General features: G+C 36.2%; 2 protein-coding genes across 2 annotated transcripts; both read left to right on the forward strand.

Annotated features, from left to right (window-relative positions):
• The first annotated feature begins 1,222 nt into the window (after positions 1-1,222).
• Positions 1,223-10,475, forward strand: LOC108268731 (uncharacterized). Its single transcript, XM_053682074.1, has 12 exons — positions 1,223-1,348; positions 1,662-2,003; positions 2,597-2,932; positions 3,094-3,213; positions 3,578-3,621; positions 3,741-3,852; positions 6,877-7,017; positions 7,199-7,546; positions 8,688-9,023; positions 9,243-9,356; positions 9,927-9,967; positions 10,177-10,475. Exons 1-12 carry the CDS (start codon positions 1,231-1,233, stop codon positions 10,291-10,293), a joined length of 2,169 nt encoding a protein of 722 aa, XP_053538049.1. The 5' UTR covers positions 1,223-1,230; the 3' UTR covers positions 10,294-10,475.
• A 3,743-nt stretch (positions 10,476-14,218) lies between these two features.
• Positions 14,219-16,863, forward strand: LOC108268743 (uncharacterized). The gene is made up of 6 exons (XM_017473885.3): positions 14,219-14,286; positions 14,431-14,787; positions 15,639-15,974; positions 16,142-16,255; positions 16,460-16,503; positions 16,593-16,863. Exons 1-6 carry the CDS (start codon positions 14,244-14,246, stop codon positions 16,722-16,724), a joined length of 1,026 nt encoding a protein of 341 aa, XP_017329374.1. The 5' UTR covers positions 14,219-14,243; the 3' UTR covers positions 16,725-16,863.
• The last annotated feature ends 5,063 nt before the right edge of the window (positions 16,864-21,926 follow it).

Here is a 21,926-nt window from a genome sequence, read left to right on the forward strand (position 1 = left end):
GATTGTAGGATAGGAGCAGGAGTTAATTACTCAGGAATTCTAAAAAAAATTGTACCTGCGACTGAAAGAGAAATAGTAAATTATAAATACTGCACAAGTGCACTTTATACATTACATTAATTATTAAAGTGTTATATGATCCAACTTCCCTGAACCTTCATAATCAGTATATTAATTTACATTTAATTGAACTTTTATACAAGACTGCTTACAGGAGAATGCAGCGAGACCAAATTGAAAGACCAAACTTCCATCAATGAACCAGAAACAAGTCTAAGACATCTACTGGAAAAAAAAGACATACAAATTTACAAATACACCCCCACACACACTTACTGTACACACATGTGCATACACCTACACATTCCAACACACACAGCCCCAAGTAAACATGATGGTTGGAGTAACTGTTGTTACTCATCAGTGCTCAGTGATTTGTTATGGAGAATGGACCAGAATCACAAAAATATTTTATTTCTACCAAATTCTACCAGTTTTCTACCAATATAACTGGAACAACTTTTAGAATAAAATAATGAAAACTTAAGAATGAACATTTGATTTAAACCTCTAATCTCAGTTTTGAATGAGAAAATCTATGCGATTTTACATTAATGCGAGAACAAACATTTCTGTTACAATTAAAATGTTCATATCGGAAATCTGCGTTTAATAACGTCCTCCTCTCTTTTATATTTTACACTGAGTACACAGTTTATTTGGTAAACTGACCTACTAATGACCCAGGTTTGAATCTGATTATTAAAATTATTTCATTCTCATCATCAAAAATTAGGCGAACAAATGATCAAGAATTAAATTCTTACAAATTTCAAGCCATTTGTTCAACCCTATTATTCAAATTTTGGAAATATTGTTTAAATGAATAAAATAGTTGATCTTGTTAAAGTAATGTTAATATAATGATTAGAATAACTCATTACAATTAAGATCAATTAGAAAATCTGAGAAAACATAGAAATGTCGGATAAAACATGTCCGATATTAATTTGCTCAAAAACCTGATATAAAAAAATATCCAAAAATATAAAATTTCCTGTTATTTATGTCAGTTTGGAAAGTATCACCACCTATTTGAAGAAAGCTTTAGAAAAATGTGAGGAGGGGCCACAGTCTGTTTCCTACTGCTAGCGTGCTAGTCTAGCTTGTATGTAAAAATAAAATACACTGGAAGTCTGTGATGTCAGAGTTTCCCATCATAAATCTGCCATGCTCTGCTCAGTTCAACCATCTGACAGTGTAGCAAGAGGAGACATGTTATACACAGACCTCAGACTGAAGATGCTGATGCTGATGTGGATTACAGTGATGCTTTTTAATAAAACGGGTAAGTGAGGATTTTTTGATTTATAGTTATGTATTTTACTTTCATAAAGATCCTGACACAAATACAAGAACATTGTCAAGATTGTCATCATTCTGTATATTGAGAAAAAAAGTGTTTGAAAAGTTTTTATAGTATTACACACTGAACTGCCATCATTTCTTTATTTCTAGTATTCCCTAAATATTGGTACCAAGGAATTATTTGGAGTCGTACAACATTTTATCAATACCCCAATGGAAATCTCTGTGTATTACAGACAGAATAAAGCTTTGATACAGTTGCTCATGTTTCATTCTTTGAATTTTGATATTAGATTCTGCACAGACAATTGATGTCAATCAGCCAGATCGAGTGATCACTACTGATGTTGGTGAGAACGTGACTCTGCACTGCTTTCGACTGGGAGAGAATAACAATGAACCTAACATTTGGTACAAGCAAAAAGTCGGACACGAGCCTTGTTTAATGGTCACAGTTCTAACTAAACCTGATTACGAAGATGAGTTCAAGTCACCAAGATTCAGCATCGAGAAAGAAAAAGGGAGCGTCCATTTAAAAATCGCAAATGTGGAACCGTCAGATGAAGCCATGTATTACTGTGGCGTTGTAAAATTTATGAAAGTGTTTGGAAAAGGAACATTTTTATTTGTGAAAGGTGAGTTTTTATCTACATAGCCATATAAATTTTATATATATATATATATATATATATATATATATATATATATATATATATATATATATATATATATATATGATTAGATATATCTATATATATATAATACCACAAACGGATGAAAAAAAACAATAACTGTATTTATCTGCTCTTTTTCTCTGTTTCATTAGAGATCTCAAGTAATTAAATGTTGCACTAGGTGATGTTAATCTCCACTTGTAAGGAGTAAGAAGTGAAAAACAGCATACATATACTGTATGAGCATATGTGCAGCTAATGATGTCTATGTATTTTATTCTTAGCAGATTAAAAAAATAATAAACTTTAAAGGTTCAGCGTTCTAGAGTGCTGTGTTGAGCTCAGTTTCTCCAGCAGAGTTAGTCTCTTCATTTATTCATTTGTGCCAGTGTTATTGATTAATTAACCTCATAATGGTTAGATTAATGTGCTAGAACTGACAGAATGTGCTTTATGGACCATATGTGTTATAATCTATAATAATAATAATCTAATTACGTATAAACAACTAAGACTTTACAAAGATCTCACGCTGTGTATATCACACTGAACAGGTAAACCAGATTTAAGCGTCTCAGTATTCCAGAGCGGCGTGTCGGACTCGGTTCCTGCAGGAGCGTCAGTGACTCTGCAGTGCTCGGTTCTCTCTGAGAACAGATCAGCAGAACTCCAAGTGCTCTGGTTCAGAGCTGCTCCACCACAATACCATCCTCAAATCATTTACACTCATCTTAACAGCAGCCATCAGTGTGAGAGCGGCTCTTCTACACACACCTGTGTGTACAACTTCTCCAAGAACATCCTCGGCCTCAATGATACTGGAACTTACTACTGCGCTGTGGCTATGTGTGGGAAGATCATTTTCGGGAACGGGACACGAGTACAGTTGGGTAAGAAGTATAATTTTACTGATATGCCAGAGTGCAGTACTTGTATTGGGCCATCCAATAAGTTCTGGCATAATTTTCAATGACCTAAAGAAATAAGTTGATTTATCATAGAAGTAAACACTGAGACTATATTTAACATTGTGATATTTACTGTGTGACAGAGAGATCTGTGGATCCTGTAGTGATCTACCTCACTGTAGCTTTGGGAGTGTGTGTGGTCGTGATCTTTGCTTTGATCTTTGTCATAACCTGTGGAAGGAGAAACTGTGAACAGCGCAGTGGTAAGTCTACATTATGGATATTATTAAAGTTATTAAATTATTATGAAGCAATTATAATTTTATATTATTTACACTGTACACAATGAGTTACCAGTTTATTAATTATCAGATCTTATTTCCAAAAAAAATGCCAATATATATATATACACAATGTTCCAGTTTATTAAATATAATGATCTGATACAAAGCAGACTTGCTGTTTTTCGACTATCACATCCTGAAGTGATGTATATTATATATCATTTATTAAAAACAACATTTAACATTTTTTATTCATTTATTTTATCCACATTGTATGTTTATTGGAACATTCATTCATGTTATATTGCAGCTATTAACAGTAGTTACATTTTCTTCTCTACAGCGAGTCTAAAACAAGGTTCTGTGACCGACAAGACCCTCAATCAGGTAAATAATCAGGATATCTGAATACATGATGTTATAAACATACAAGCAGTTAGTTTAAAATGTTTTCTGTAAATGTGTAATAATTCTAAAGTCTACTTATTTCATTTCCTTTCCTGCAGGACTGTGACAATCAGCTGAATTACGCTGCCTTACATTTCAATGAGAGGAGAGCCAAACGAGGAAGAGTGAAGAAACAACAACCTCAAGATATTATATATTCTGATGTGCGAGGTACTTCTGTAACTTAGATTTTACTGTAGATAAGTTTAATTTGTATTTATTTTTTATTAATGATTGTTCGGGTTGAATTTAAACTGATAGCTGAATGATCTAGACGTCTCAAAATCACTGAAACACTGGAACACTGGTTCTGTCAAGGAGTGACATGAGAAAGTAGTTTACAACAAAACAAAAGACATATTTCCACACATTTACAGCATTTGGCAGACGCTCTTATCCAGAGCGACATACAGTGATCTCATTAATACAGTGCGTAAGACTAGAGTAACTCATGCATGTATTTTTATTGATGTGGTCATGTGATGCAGCCTGATGTCAAGTTCTTGTTACCACCATGAAGCTGATTCCTATAACGGCATATCCTGGTGTTTTATTGTTCACAAAGCAATTTGAAAATTATAACAATGTTTTAATTGTTGCCATTGCGTCCTGTCCTGATTTTTTAAAATGAGAACGAACATTTTATTTTTTAAAATCATTTGTAACCCTTATCTAGTGGTTAGCATGCTTGCCTTGAATCCCCGTGATTGGATGGATGGATGGATGTAACAGGGTTTAGCATTTTTCTGCACAAAATTAACAAATACACAAAACACAGATACACAAATACAAAAATATACACACACACACACACATATCCACGTTAATGTTTACTGTCACAGTACAAGATTTCGGACGTAGCCTCTGTGTCCAGCTTTTTGTCTTCTGTTGTCAGTGTCATGGTTGTCATTGTATCATGTTCACACTGTTCCCTTGGCTTGCAAATCCTCCTTTTGTTTCCCAGTCTTTGTGTTTTATTCAGGTCAGCAGTGCACACACTACATCGTATTAACTTTATTTCACAGGAATGGTTTATTTCTTTTAAACTATCGAGATATAACTGTATTTATACATATATGTAGAGTAACATAACTGATATTGCATCTGTGTGATCTGATTTTACAGAACCAACAATTATTATTTTTCTTTTAACTTTAAACCACCATAAACATGTTTCACAAAATAACATGGAAATTATTTAATTTACTTCTAACCTTACCTTCGAGTTCTGTAAAGTCATGTTAAGAACCCAGTTTAACAAGGTTGTTGGTAAAAACAGTCTGTCTGACTAAAGACAAGGCCCTGTCCGTACATGGGTATTTTTAAAAACCTAATTTTCACCACTCAAAAAATAAGTTTTACCAAAAATAAATAAATAAATAAATATTAGAACAAACATCATTTTAAAAATATATCTCTCTTTTCACAAAAACACAACAAGGATTTGAAAGTGCACACATGAGCAGTTGGTATGCTAACAGTTATGCCAATCAACTCAATAATAGCATTAAAAGAATGTGTATTTAAAGTTGCAGTATGAAACTTTTTTGATTGAAAATGAACAAAAATCAATTATTGAGCAAGTACTTAAAAATCTTAAAATCTTCCCCCTTAGCTTACCCGAATTTGCAACAGTAAGTTTAAAATAATGACCTGTCTGGTCGAATTTTGCAGCAAATGTCAGTTTGATGTAATTTGCATCATTCCATGGTTGCGTCACGTCCGTAAACAGAAAGAAGACCCGGCTAATACATTGCGTGTGTGGGTGCTGAGGATGGTGGAGTGTTTGTAGCTTGTTCTTACAACAGTTGCTTAGAATTTAAACTTGTCATCTATAGTAGATAGCAGCTTTTAATCTGGATATTTCTGAATGGCAATCATCGTTGACATCTGGGGAATCATCTGTTGTCAAAAGCAATAAACCTTGAACTGCGGAGAGCCTAAAATGAAAAAAAGGGAAAGCGACAGAGCCAGTGCTAAAATGAGAATAAATATCAGAATGGCTTTTGAGAGGTGGTGAAAACTCCAAGATCTGAAGGGATTGAAGACTGACACAGAGACACTTTTTTTGTGCTGAACAGGTAAGACATTTCAGTGGCTCAATAGGTAGCTAGCTAACATTAGCGCACTTGTTCGCTTGATTTGATTCAGCTAGGTATAGAGTTTCCTATTATTATTCTTTTTCATCAATGTGTTAAATTGCACTTATTTTCTGATAGCTATGAGAGAGAGAGCGACTCCAAGAAAACTGTATCTGCCGCCACCTCCATTGTCAAGTACGAATACCACAAAATATCAGATTCATCTGCGCAGAGGAGCAGTGCCAAAGCACAACCCAAGGAACCAAAAAAATGTAACTTGCCATTTTATGTTTCAAACTGAGATGGCGATAGAGAGGCAAAAGTTCAGTACTGCAGTGTTAAGCATTAGAAAGGCGAAATGTGTTGGGGGGGGTGGGGGGGCTAAAATGGACAAATGCTTTTTTATTCATTCAGTAATCTTTGGTAATGTGTTGCTTTATCCTGGCCATGGGCGAGGTTAGCCAAAAGATCGAAAATCAAACATGATAAAAAACAAGGAATCATATGTGTGGCCTGATGATGAGGTGGAAACAATGGATACACTTGGGTCTTATTTGAAATCTCTGTTCACAGTGCGGTTTATACCATTGGATTCAGGGGCAGTACAGTATGTATCGAATGGAGCCTCTGCATGAAGTGTAGTAATAAAACAAAGGAAAATTAAATTGCCAGCCTGCCACACACACCAACGATAAATAAGCACATTCACAAGACACACAAAACTGCTATGGGCATGAGCAGGTTGGCGCTGTGGCATTGGCATTTGTCCCCTCAAACAAAAACTTCTCCAAGATCATATTTTTACGTCAGGTTCTAAAAAAAATAGTCACGTGTTGCATGTTTAATCTAAAATCTTAAATACTCGAGTGCTCCGTGTGGTTTTGTAAATGTTAATCTCTCACCTGTCTTCAAACTTTTCTTAATATTCCTATTTTTGTCCTGATTTAGTGATACTTTCCATTGGGCAAACACAGGTAATAGTAGAGTGTAGATAACACTTAACCGGTTTCTTAGATATCTTTGTTGCTTTCTTTCACCACAGACCTCTGGTGAACTAAATTGTGTTCTAAAAATAGAAATGTAGCTTGGAAGGAAATTTAGCTCATGAGTTAAGCAGCCAATCAGATGAAGTCTCTATCACAAAAGACCCGGTGCTTTCATCATCTGACAACTTTTCAGCAGATCGACCTGAATGTTATTTCCCCTCTGAAGATGACACCAATGTGGATACTTGTCTTATCGCTGAACATAATAAGTAAGTTTTAAAGTTTTTTTTTTTTTTTTTATAAAACAGATTTTAGTGATTGTAATTCCTATATTATTATTATTATTATTATTATTATTATTATTATTATTATTATTATTATTATTATTATTATTATTATTATCATTATTATTATTATTATTTCATTACTCAAATTGAATTTATTTTCTAGCTCCGTCACAATCTGTGGATTTTTCCAGACCATCATTTCTCTCAGTGAAGTCTGGAGAACGTATTACTCTTAAATGCCACATTGGAGATATTCGTTTCGCGGAAAGTGTCTTTTGGTACAAACAAACATTTGGAGAAATGCCTCAAAAAGTGGGAGACAGATTAGCATATAAGGATGCCAAAATGTCCCCCATGTTCAAGGCGTCAGGATTTATAATGGAGGTGAATGATAAAAGCATTTCTCTGACAATTCCACATATAAAAAAAGAACATGAAGGACTTTACTCCTGTGCAAAATGTTACATGGACGATGTTACATTATCCAGTGGAACTTTCTTGGCTGTAACAGGTAATTAACTTAATTAAAACAGTTTGTACAGTAAACACTGATAGTCAAAACCTTTTGAACACCCTATCAAAGTTCAACAATTTTTTTAGGGTTCTTTATTTAACCGCTATACTGTAAAATTTTTTTTGTGAACCCCAAGCCAGAACTCGGTCACGTATTAGGTATTTTGTTTTCTCATCATTATTCACCATCATGTTTGTCATTCATTATCGTTGAGGAACCAGCAGAGGAAGATGGATGGGGAAATTTGACCATTTTTATGTTTTAACTAGTGAAAAAGACTGAAATAGCATGCACACTCTTAATTTTAATGTGACTTGTTTGAACGTGAATCCCAGGAAAATTTCAACACCTCCACATTAAAGAAAGTAATTCAGGCCCCGCTGAAAGTATTGGAACAGCTATCAGACTCCAATTGTCAACATGTCTGTGATGTTCCTGTGCCGCATTCATTAACGAATTATAAAATGTTCTTATTTCACTTACTAAAACTATATTCTCTTTATATGCAAAAGAGAAACACTTTCCAGTTCAGGAAAGTTTGCAGGTTGCGGAATCTGACATACATACATACATAAATATATACATACACACACACACACACACACACACACACACACACACACACACACACATATGTATATATATATATGTATATATATATATATATATATATATATATATATATATATATATATATATATATATATATACAATAGAATACTGTGGCTAGTGATGAAATTGTGACATTTTCAGATATATATATATATATATATATATATATATATATATATATATATATATATATATATATATATATATATATATATATGAAAATGTCACAATTTCATCACTAGCCACAGTATTCTATTGTATTGATTTGACAGATCCAAATTTGATTAATACCAGATGCAGCACTGTTACGGTTAATAAATGTTTAAATGTTGGCTTTATAGGGTGTGGTATAAGATAGCTGATACCAGCAGAGAATAAAAGTTTTTTGTCAATCATATAAGCAAATCTGACATGTAGATATGTTTCTTTTTGAATGTTTGTCATTTCAACCTGCAAGTTAGAAGTTTGCAAGTTAGAAGACGAATAAATGTTTTATTTCTAACACTGTCTATATTATCCTGACTAGATGAGAGAGATATAAACGTCTCAGTGTTCCAGAGCGGCGTGTCAGACTCGGTTCCTGCAGGAGCGTCAGTGACTCTGCAGTGCTCGGTTCTCTCTGAGAGCAGATCAGCAGAACTCCAAGTGCTCTGGTTCAGAGCTGCTCCACCACAATCCCATCCTCAAATCATTTACACTCATCACGACAGCAGCCATCAGTGTGAGAGCGGCTCTTCTACACACACCTGTGTGTACAACTTCTCCAAGAACATCCTCAGCCTCAGTGATACTGGAACTTACTACTGCGCTGTGGCCGTGTGTGGGAAGATCATTTTTGGAAACGGGACACGAGTACAGTTGGGTAAGAACACATTCTCTTATTCAGAGTAAACATATAATACATTAATATTCAATTCATTTTAAATACAATATGTTAATTGCTAAAATGATCATCATTATGATCACAGGGAGGTGTAGTTATTAATTTATATCTACATTTTTTTTTGTGATATAAGGGATAAAATGCCGTATATATCCTTTTTTTTTTTTTTTTTTTTTTTTTTTTTTTTTTTTTTTACAGAAGAATCTGTGGATCCTGTAGTGATCTGCCTCGCCGTATCTTTGGGAGTGTGTGTGGTTGTGATCGTTGCTCATATCGTAACCTGTAAATGGAGGAACTGTGAATGTTGCACTGGTGAGTCTTCAGTAAATCTGTGTGTACTTATGAACACTAATAGACTTTTTCTGTACTGAAATTTGCTAAAAATTTGTCAAAAACTACATCAAATGACTTTCAATGCAATTCCAGTAAAATACCACACTAATTTGTCTAAAAACCACTGCTATATATTTATTTAATTTGCATTTAATTTAACAAGCAATAAATAAAAAAGTAATAAACATGAACAGAACAATTGTTTATCATTTTATCTGCCTTTATTCATAGCCTACAGTATGTTTGTTAAAATGGCTCCTTTTCAATGTAACAATGTTTACAGAAAGTCAATAAAAACATTTCCACATCATTTGAGTAAATATCATGTATAATGTCCTATTTTCTTAATGTTTCTTAATGAGGTCAATGTACAGTATGCTATAGGCAGAAAAACCCAGGATGTTTTTCGAATTTTTCAGAATTCAGTTCCAGTCATAGATGTTTTTTTCCTCCAGACCTCCACACATTTACTCTCACAATGATTCCTCATTAGACAGAAATATATATTAAATCTGGATCTAAACATGAAAATAAATCTTCTCTTTGCAGTGAGATCTGAAGATATGGTAGTGAAGGAAACACAGAATCAGGTAACTAATGTTGAGCGTACGCACTATAAACCTATAAACCTCATAATAGATTCAGATGAAATCTGTGTTTTAACTTTATCCTGTCCAACTTACATTACATAAATATCTAATCTAGCTCAAATAATGCTAAATGTTGCACTGTGCTAACATTCCCATCACGTACAGTAGATCTCTCGTTTGAACTGAATCTTTCATATCCATTCCCACAGAGCCGTGATGCAGTGGAGCTGAATTTTGCTGCCTTACACATCAATAAAAGAAGAGGAAAGAGAGAACGAGCTCGTGATAATGTGTATACTGAAGTCATTTACTCTTCTGTTTCTTAGATAATATGTTCACCTCGTGTCCTTATGGGTTTCCTCTAGGTTCTCTGGTTTCCTCCGCCCAGGTGAAGATAAATTGTCCCTAGGTGTGAATGAGTCTGTGTGTTCATGGTGCTTTGTGAATATAATATAATATAATAAAAATTCAATGTTGCATGAAGACATTAAAGTTTGCAGTTGTCAGAGCTCTGTGAGTTTTGCCTTTTATGGACTTTGTAGTCATGACTAAATGTACTAAATGTTATGAGTCCTGGGAACACGCTTGCTATTTATGAGTGATTTAGCATTTAGCAACATACGCACATGACTATGAAGGAAACCTCGCTAAACTTTTTGTAAATCTGGCAGGAGTTTTTAGCTCAGTTCGGCCAATGAAAACATTTTTACACTTTAGTAAAAGACAAATGAGGCCCACTGAATGTTTTGTGGTTTATTGTGTCTCTGCAGCACTGTGTGTATTGTCAATGCAGTTATCTCATGCCCAGTGTAACGCTGGTGTAACTGAACACACCACAAGCTGATAGTAGAGTAGGCCAACCACAAGGCCTTGCTAAAAGGAACATCGTTCTCTCTGTTATGATCCTTCAGTATGTTGTTTGTGCAGGTCTGTGGAATGAGGTTATGAGCTATATTTTTTTGCTCACCTAAAACTGAGTCATCTGCCTTCAAAGGTACCATGTTTTAAATTGTTTACCGTGTCTAGATTTATATGATATTCTGATCTCTTGTCTTATATTCATCTTTTGATCTCAAACTCAAATGTTGGAGGGATAAAATTCAGAAAATCTAACGTCTTGTACAGTACAATTCATTTAACGAGGTCAATACAATTTATTTTAATGTAATAAAATATATAGGGAAGGATACCCATTCACACTTCAACCCCCCCCCCCCCCGCCCCTCCCCCATGTTCAAGTGAAATCTATGCCCATGCTCCTATTATGTTAGAGAATAAAGTTACATCCATTATGTTATAGGCCAAAATGACTTCCACAGATTAAATACACACAAATATAACAAACAACAGCTTAAAACTGTAAACCTTTATTAGTGTGTGCCAAGACAAGCCATAAGAAGAAATATTTGAATATATGTGGATATATGACCCAAAATGAGGAAAGTCCAAACATTTCAAAGAGAAAAAGAGAGAATAACCAATATTTCATATATCTCAAATGTGGAAATGGGTGGAAGTGTAAATTTACAACAGTGTTTCCCAAGGAAGTTTAATGTTAATATTATACTCTTATAACCAATAATTTGGCAATGTTTTATTTATTTATTATTTGTTAAAGAAATGCCATGTTTTATCCATTTATAGTTACATTTACTATAACATTCTGGAACAGCCACAATACAAGATAGTTCTTGTTATCACTTACCTGACTGACCCCAACTCCTAAGAAGCTGGCATATGTGAAGTGTGTGTGTATATATGACAAATAAAGGCTTTCTTCTTCTTCTCTTTGAAAAATTCCACTGTACTGTAATGTATATGTGAGAGATAAAGGCTTTCTTGGAGCCTATATTAAATCTACTGCATATCAGCCATACCAGTAAAACCACCTGCCAGATATTGTGTATTGTGTGCCACCAAAGACATCTCTGACTCGTCGATACATGGACTGCACAAGATCTCTGGAGGTGTGCTGTGGTATCTGGCACCAAGATGTTAGCAGCAGATCCTTTAAGTCCTGTAAGTTAAAGGTTAAATCAACACCTTGATCTCTTTGTCATGTTCCTCAAACCACTCCAGAACAGTTTTTGCTGTGTGGTAGGGCGCATTATACTGCTGAATGAGGCCACTGCCATCAGGGAATATTGTCACCACTTGGTCTGCAACAATGTTTAGGTAGGTTGTACGTGTCAAATTAACATCCACATGAATGCTAGGAACCAAGGTTTCCCAGCAGAACATTGCCCAGAGCATCACACTGCCTCCGCCAGCTTGCCTTCTTCACATAGTGCATCCTGGTGCTATCTCTTCCCCAGAAAAGTGATGCACACACCGGGCCATCCACATATGTGTGTGTGTGTGTGTGTGTGTGTGTGTGTGTGTGTGTGTGTGTGTGTGTACAGTATCTCACAAAAGTGAGTACACCCCTCACATTTTGGTAAATATTTGATTATATCTTTTCATGTGACAAAATTGAAGAAATGACACTTTGCTACAATGTAAAGTAGAGAGTGTACAGCTTGTGTAACAGTGTAAATTTGCTGTCCCCTCAAAATAACTCAACACACAGCCATTAATGTCTAAACCGCTGGCAACAAAAGTGAGTACACCCCTAAGTCAAAATGTCCAAATTATGCCCAATTAGCCATTTTCCCTCCCCGGTGTCATGTGACTTGTTAGTGTTACAAGGTCTCAGGTGTGAATGGGGAGCAGGTTTGTTAAATTTGGTGTCATCGCTCTCACACTCCCTCATATTGGTCACTGGAAGTTCAACATGGCACCTTATGGCAAAGAACTCTCTGAGGATCTGAAAAAAAGAATTGTTGCTCTACATAAAGATGGCCTAGGCTATAAGAAGATTGCTAAGACCCTGACACTGAGCTGCAGCACGGTGGCCAAGACCATACAGCCGTTTAACAGGACAGGTTCCACTCAGAACAGGCCTCACCATGGTCGACCAAAGAAGTTGAGTGCAGGTGCTCAGCGTCATATCCAGAGGTTGTCTTTGGGAAATAGACATATGAGTGCTGCCAGCATTGCTGCAGAGGTTGAAGGGGTGGGGGGTCAGTCTGTCAGTGCTCAGACCATACGCCGCACACTGCATCAAATTGGTCTGCATGGCTGTCGTCCCAGAAGGAAGCCTCTTCTAAAGATGATACACAAGAAAGCCTGCAAACAGTTTGCTGAAGACAAGCAGACTAATGACATGGATTACTGGAACCATGTCCTGTGGTCTGATGAGACCAAGATAAACTTATTTGGTTCAGATGGTGTTAAGTGTGTGTGGTGGCAACCAGGTGAGGGTGAAGTGTGTCTTGCCTACAGTCAAGCATGGTGGTGGGAGTGTCATGGTCTGGGGCTGCATGAGTGCTGCCGGCACTGGGGAGCTACAGTTCATTGAGGGAACCATGAATGCCAACATGTACTGTGACATACTGAAGCAGAGCATGATCAGTATGCAGTATTCCAGCATGATAACGATCCCAAACACACCTCCAAGACGACCACTGCCTTGCTAAAGAAGCTGAGGGTGAAGGTGATGGACTGGACAAGCATGTCTCCAGACCTAAACACTATTGAGCATCTGTGGGGCATCCTCAAACGGAAGTTGGAGGAGCACAAGGTCTCTAACATCCACCAGCTCCGTGATGTCGGCATGGAGGAGTGGAACAGGACTCCAGTGGAACCTGTGAAGCTCTGGTGAACTCCATGCCCAAGAGGGTTAAGGTAGTGCTGGAAAATAATGGTGGCCACACAAAATATTGACACTTTGGGCCCAATTTGGGCATTTGCACTTAGGGGTGGACTCCCTTTTGTTGCCAGCGGTTTAGACATTAATAGCTGTGTGTTGTTATTTTGATGGGACAGCAAATTTACACTGTTACACAAGCTGTACACTCACTACTTTATATTGTAGCAAAGTGTCATTTCTTCAGTGTTGTCACAGGAAAAGGTATAATCAAATATTTACAAAAATGTGAGGGGTGTACTCACTTTTGTGAGATACTGTATATATATACAATATTCATTTCATTTTTAAAGGTATCTCTTGGGTTGCCTGAAGATAAAATTAAAAGGCTACATAGACCCCTGGTGTCTAAATTGTGTTACCAATATAGAAACCCTTAGCTTGAAAGGAAATGCCTATTTAAAGTATATAGAGAACATGTGACGTGTAGCAGCCAATCAAATGATAGTCACCAGTATTAAATACTTGGTGCTTTTGTCCTTTGACTACTTTGATATGCTGAACCTGAGTGTCATTTCATCTCTGAAGATGACTGTAGTCTGGATTCTTGTCTCATATCTTTGCATAATATGTAAGTGGCTAATTGTTTGCATTAGTTATCCATTCATTCATTCATTCATTATTTATAGGTGATGAACTCTTATAAGTTGTGATTTCAATGAGTTTGACATTTTTACATGATATCTTACTTTGATTTTTTATTTTATTTTTTTAGCTCCAGCTCAAAGTTTGGATCTTTCCCGACCATCATTTATCTCAGTAAAGTCTGGTGAACGTGTCACTCTTAACTGCCCATTTTACTGGAGTCAAGGTATATTAAATCTTGTCATTTGGTACAAACAAATATTTGGAGAGATGCCACAAAAAGTGGGAGAAGGATTACCATATAAGGGTGTGAAAATCAGCCCCGAGTTCAAAACCTCAGGATATAAAATGGAGAAGACTGATAGCAGCAGTTCTTTGACAATTTCACATATAAAAAAAGAACATGGAGGACTTTACTACTGTGGACAATTTAACTGGGGAAATGTAGCTGTTAATCTATCCAGAGGAACTTTCTTGGATGTAACAGGTAATTAACTAAATGTTTCTACATGTATATATTTAACCCATTTATGCTCACTGCGGAATAAGGAATGTCCTTTAATACGGCTGTTTAAGAGTCTGTTTGAGCCCAAATAAAAAAATAAATAAAAAAAAGAATTCTGGTAAAACAATTTGGCTACAGCATGAACTTTTAAATGTGAACAAAGATTACTTTTTTGTGGAGTGTACATGTTTTAATGTTAAAATTTTTAATGTTGAAAAAACTATAACATGAAAATAGCTCTCATATCAAAAGTTCAAGCTGATGACATAGACTACAATAATATAATAACAAAATTGTGATATTTTGGTGAGATGTTATTTTAGAATTTTTTTTATATATATATAATGAATATTTATCACATCATTATTGGATTTAAATTGATAAATTATATGTTACTGTTACTGTTAGATAAACTGTTACATAGTGCGCCATTTACCCTTTACATGAACTGGTTTATGTAACTGTTTTATTACTTAATATTTTATGTTCCGGAGAACAGAACACAATTATATTACATACATGATTATCCATTTTTGTTTCTAAGTGTGATTTTCTCATGATTTAATCAAGTTGTTGTATAGTTACATGCTGTACTGGAACAGATTCAAGCCTAATCTCTCTATTTTGTGACGAGATACTGTCTATCAAAATGTTTGCAATTCACAATCACATTAAAACAACGAAGAGTGCTTATACACGCTGTACACTAACATTCACAAAAGATTTACTAACAGAACTGACTAATTTTATCAGTAATTTTTTTCACATTGATTTCAGCATGAACAGACAAATAAATGTTTTATTTCTAACACTGTCTATATTATCCTGACTAGATGAGAGAGATATAAACGTCTCAGTGTTCCAGAGCGGCGTGTCGGACTCGGTTCCTGCAGGAGCGTCAGTGACTCTGCAGTGCTCGGTTCTCTCTGAGAGCAGATCAGCAGAACTCCAAGTGCTCTGGTTCAGAGCTGCTCCACCACAATCCCATCCTCAAATCATTTACACTCATCACAACAGCAGCCATCAGTGTGAGAGCGGCTCTTCTACACACACCTGTGTGTACAACTTCTCCAAGAACATCCTCAGCCTCAGTGATACTGGAACTTACTACTGCGCTGTGTCCGTGTGTGGGAAAATCATTTTTGGGAACGGGACACAAGTACAATTGAGTATAAACGCATTTGTTTAATTGCTCAGATTGCTGTTTGTAAATATTTATAACATTGCTATAATCACAGAAATATATAGGTGTTATTTAATATCTACATGAAACTTTGCAGTATATTGTATAATGTAGATATTCATAATGTTCATTATTAATTTTGTGCTACGGTAGAATCTGTGGATCCTGCAGTGATCTGCCTCGCTGTAGCTTTGGTTGTGTGCGTGGTTGTGATCTCTATTCAAGCTCTGTTATTCTGTAAGTGGAGAACCCATGAACAACACACAAGTAAGTGTTCTATTTTTACACCAACTAATCACCAAATTATTGTGCTGAATTCATACATTGGGCTTTCTACAATTATATTCAAATAAGATTAGGTCAGATCTCTTTACATGAAGAGACCGGCTGCCCACAGGAGGGACATTAATGTTAAATGATGTTAAATGTTATAAATAAAATAGATGTTACATATATGTATATTTTTAACAGACAAACAAAGCACTGAGAGAAGACCTAAGAAAACAAGCACTCAGGTTAAAAATATCTATAACCCTAACTTTTTTTTCATTTTTTTTTTTTTTTTAATATATAACTTAGTTGTATTTTCATATTCATTCCACAGGACCGTGACTCTGTGGAGCTGAATTATGCTGCCTTACATTTTAAAGAAAAGAAAACCAAAACAGGGAGAGAAAAAAGAAAACAACCTCAAGACAGTATGTACTCTGAAGTCAGATCTCTCGCCACTACCTAGATTATTATGACTTCATTATTTAATTATTTTTTGGTTTTATAATTTTTTTCACTTTTTTTTTTAAGTCTGTTCAGGAATAAAGTTTAAACTGGTGGTTTGCTCATCTCATTTTGATTTAACTGACCTAAAAACGTATTGTGAGCAGATATTAACTGTAATGTTTCTATGTTTATCAATTTGAAAAAGCCTGATAAAATAAAAAAAAAAAAAAAAAAAAAAGTTTGTTCTGATCTATCATGTTTCACCATGCGGCAAAAAAGACAAATCAATATGTGCTTAATGCAATGTCACTATGTGTATCTGTTCATGTTTAGTGCTCCAAATGTCTTTATTTTTATTCAGATTTAAACCCAAAGTGGGAGTGACTAAAAACTGTTTTTTTTTCTTTTGTTTTGTTTTGTTTTGTTTTGTCTTTATAAATGACATATGAATTAAATGTGAACCGTTCCACTTTGCCCTTGGACACACTGGAAAACATGTCAGCAGTGTCAGCATGGTTTGTGAATTCTGGCTCTGACAGTTCCTTTACTGCAGCTACATCACTCCAGATCATAATTGGTCTCAACTAGAGCTCAGTGTCAGGGTCTTGGCAATCTTCTTATAGCCTAGGCCATCTTTATGTAGAGCAACAATTCTTTTTTTCAGATCCTCATAGAGTTCTTTGCCATAAGGTGCCATGTTGAACTTCCAGTGACCAGTATGAGGGAGTGTGAGAGCGATGACACCAAATTTAACACACCTGCTCCCCATTCACACCTGAGACCTTGAAACACTAACAAGTCACATGACACCGGGGAGGGAAAATGGCTAATTGGGCCCAATATGGATATTTTCACTTAGGGGTGTACTCACTTTTGTTGCCAGCAGTTTAGACATTAATGGCTGTGTGTTGAGTTATTTTGAGGGGACAGCAAGTTTACACCGTTACACAAGCTGTACATTCACTACTTTACATTGTAGCAAAGTGTCATTTCTTCAGTGTTGTCACATGAAAAGATATAATCAAATATTTACAAAAATATACTCACTTTTGTGAGATACTGTATCTTTCGTAAGAACAATGAACCAGTACTGTATGTATTTTGGGAAGATTGTCATGATGTTGCAAGAGGACAGTTCCAATTCCTCTTTTGAAGGCATCCACTTTGGGTGATGAAGAATGGGAGCACTGGGTAATTGTTCCTCTAGGTTTTTGAATGCTTGACTGGCTTCTTCAGTTCATCTCAGGATTCTCAGTGTGCCTCTTAGGTGTGAAGTCAAAGGGTTGGCCACTGAAATGAAGCCCTATTGCATTGCCAATAGTAATAGGTAAATCATAGAAGTTCTGTTTGGCATGGTGGGTTGTGGCCAAGATTTTACAGCATCTACTTTTGATCTATCCATCTCCACTCCATTCTACTGATAATACAGCAGAGGAACTTTTCAAAGGATGATAAAGCTCAGATTTCTCTAGCTAAAGAGATAATTCTCCAACAGTTTCTGGAGTATAAGACATACATGATGGATATATTCATTTTCTGAGGACAACAAGCGAATGCCAACAGTGTATATAATATTACAAACATATTGAAGAATTCTCTCAGAACTTCGTTTACAAATGCCTGGAAGAATTAAGGAGCATTTACGAGTCCATATGGCATAGCCAAATATTCAAATACAGACTCTGTGATTAAAGCGGCCTTCCATTCATCACCTTTTCCAATGTGGACTAATTCAAGTTTAGTATATACTGATGCTCCTTTTAGCTGTTACAGAGGATCTAGAACAGGTAAGACCAGTGAAAAATGGAACCTGAGAATAATGATTTGTTGAAAATGGATGTTTAGCCTTGTGATTTGCCTTACAACTGAAACTAATGTCAGAGCCGCAGTTTTAGGAAATTAATCAACATCTCTTGACTAATAAGAACTGAGACACAATAATGCTGTGGTTTAAAGCAACACAATTTGTTTTATTAGCAACTTTTTAAAGTTTGCTTAAAAATGTTTTCTTATTTTACACAAAACCTGTTTGTGTACACATATGACCTACTTCCTAGTAAGAAAATAATATTTAATCTCTGATTAAATATAAAATGGATAAAAATTAGACAATTTTTCAAATTTTATTTTTTGTCTATAAATACATTGAACTATTTAAAAAAAATAGTGAAGTTTTTATTTTGTTTTTTAGTCCTGATTTTGTTAAATCTCATTGGGCACCCATAGCTAACAATACAGCTACGTTCTCTGTGATGTAATTTTCCTTTGTTTTACCACAGACCTCTGGTAAACAAAATGTGTTACAAAAGAGGAAACAGAACTGGAAAGGAAATTTGACTCGTGCCTTGAAGCAGCCAATAAAATTACTGTATGAAGAACAAAACACTTTTACTTTCATCATTTAACCACTTTTCAGCAGCTCAACCTGTGTGCTATTGTATCAGTGAAGATGGCTCCACTGTGGATATTTGTCTTATTTCTATACATGATATGTAAGTTTTAACGTAATTTTAAAAATGTATATATTATATTCACATAGTATTATTTATAATATAATATTTATATTACAAAAGCTATACACATTCAGCATAATAATTGCTATTATTATAATTCTTTATTTTTCTTTTTAGTTAGTAATTTTTATTTTTTTATTTTGCAATACTACATTTAATACTGAAATTATGCACCTTACAAGGCAGACCAATAGAATTAATGATATCATATTAAGACATGGCTTTTGTTTTAGACAGTGCTTTCTTTTCTCTTCAATCATTACATAGAACAATTGATAAAACACTCAAGTTAAAATGGGAACAGTACTTGTTTTGCCAAACATGTTAAAGCATGTTAAAAATGTTAAAAGTTAAATAAACACCTTGATCTCTTTGTCATGTTCCTCAAACCACTCCAGAAGATTTTTTTCTGTGTGATAGGGCGCATTATCCTGCTGAATGAGGCCACCGCCATTAGGGAATATCATTGCCACGTGGTCTGCAACAATGTTTAGGTAGGTTGTACGTGTCAAATTAACATCCACATGAATTCCAGGACCTAAGGTTTCCCAGCAGAACATTGCCCAGAGCATCATACTGCCTCTGTAGCTTGCCTTGTTCCCATAGTGCATCCTGATGCCATCTCTACCCCAGGAAAGTGATGCACAAATCAGGCCGTCCATATAAATATAAATGTGTGTGTGTGTGTGTGTGTGTGTGTGTGTGTGTGTGTGTGTGTGTGTACTTATCATATATCTATATCTATCTATCTATCTATCTATCTATCTATCTATCTATCTATATATATATATATATATATATATATATATATATATATATATATATATAGAGAGAGAGAGAGAGAGAGAGAGAGAGAGAGAGATAGATAGATAGATAGATAGATATAATATTTATTATTAGAAATGTCTGTTCCCTGAGAAGGCAACAAAACGCTGCGTTTAGCATAACACTATGGGAGCGCCTCTCACGCGCGACCGGCATCTGAAGCTTGTGTAAAATCATGGCAACATTCTCTAATTTCGATGTGTCTGGTGGCTGAGGCCCACCTGCAGGCCGTGCATACCTTCCTGTGACCTTTCTGTGGTCCTGGAAGGTCTGTCAGGTGCCCCATTTGAGCCCCTGAGGGGCACCTGCTCATAAATTCTGGTCTCACAACTGAGGTAGTAGAGACCATGTTGAACCCTAGAGCACCATCCACGAGGAAATTGTATGCGCTCAAGTGGCGGCTTTTTGTTTTGTGGTGTAAGGTTCGCCAGCTAGACCCAACGAACTGTGCAATAGCTACAGTCCTGGAGTTCTTACAAGAACGTTTCTCAGCGGGGTGGGCTCCTTCTTCAATCAGGGTTTACGTGCCTGCTATTTCGGCCAGCCATGCCCCAGTTGATGGAGCCTCTGTGCGGCAACATCCTCTAACTTCGAGGGTTATGCGTGGTGTCATGCATAAACTGAGGCCCATCTGCAGACTGGGCATACCTTCCTGGGACCTTCTGTGGTCCTGGAAGGTCTGTCAGGTGCTCGATTTGAGCCCTTAGAGTCAGCCTCTGAGAAGCTTCTGACTCTAAAGGTAGCTCTTCTGCTGGCCCTGACATCTCTCAAGCAATGAGTAGATCTACAAGCTCTCTCAGTTGCCCCTTCCTGCCTTGCATTTACCCCTGGATTAGCCAAGGTCTTCCTGTATCCTAGGCCGGATTGTATTCATAAGGTGCCAACATCCGCTACCCAGCCTGTGGTGTTGCAGGCTTTCTGCCCTCCTCCGTTCCCCACATCGGAACAAAAGAAATTGTACCTACTGTGTCCAGTAAGGCCTCTCTGTACTTACGTCCACCGCTCCGGCCAGTGGCATAAGTCGGAGGAGCTGCTAATCTGCTTGGCGGCGACAGTAGAGGTGATGCTGTGTCAAAGCATTGAATCTCTAATTGAATAGAGAAGCAATCTCTATCACTTATGAGGCACGCGGTCTCGCTACGCCTCTGGGCATAAGGGCTCATTCCACTGGGGGTGGTCACCTCCTTGAAGGCTTTGTCCAACGGGGTATCCTTACAGGATGTGTGTGCTGCTGCATGGTGGTCTACGCCACACACGTTCATTCGATATTACAGCCTGGATATTGATGCAATGACCCTCAGTTAGGATCATTTGAACAGGCCATACCCTCGGTATGATGGAGTGGGTATTCCCGTTCCCATAGTGTTATGCTAAAAGCAAAGTGGAGTTCCCTTTGAAAGGGAACATCTGGGTTACGCATGTAACCCTGTTCCCTGAGAAGGGAACGAGACCTTGCATAGCTTTGTCATACCAGAGTAGGCCTTTGAATTGCATCTTCGCTTCAGATAACAGAGGCTGATGGCGCGGTTCACAGATGCCATATATATATATATCACACGACGCGCTTAATTGCCACGTCACCTGATCATGGCAGGCATGATTTTACACAAGCTTCAAATGCTGTTCGCTCGAGAGGCGCTCCCATAGTGTTATGCTAAATGTGCTAAATATGTGTGTGTGCGTGTGTGTGTGTATATATATATATATATATATATATATATATATATATATATATATATATATATAGTATCTCATGAAAGTGAGTACACCCCTCACATTTTTGTAAATATTTGATTATATCTTTTCATGTGACAACACTGAAGAAATGAATGACACTTTGCTACAATGTAAAGTAGTGAGTGTACAGCTTGTGTAACAGTGTA

This window comes from Ictalurus punctatus, chromosome 8, assembly GCF_001660625.3.
Source record: "Ictalurus punctatus breed USDA103 chromosome 8, Coco_2.0, whole genome shotgun sequence".
Taxonomy (NCBI): Eukaryota; Metazoa; Chordata; class Actinopteri; order Siluriformes; family Ictaluridae; genus Ictalurus; species Ictalurus punctatus.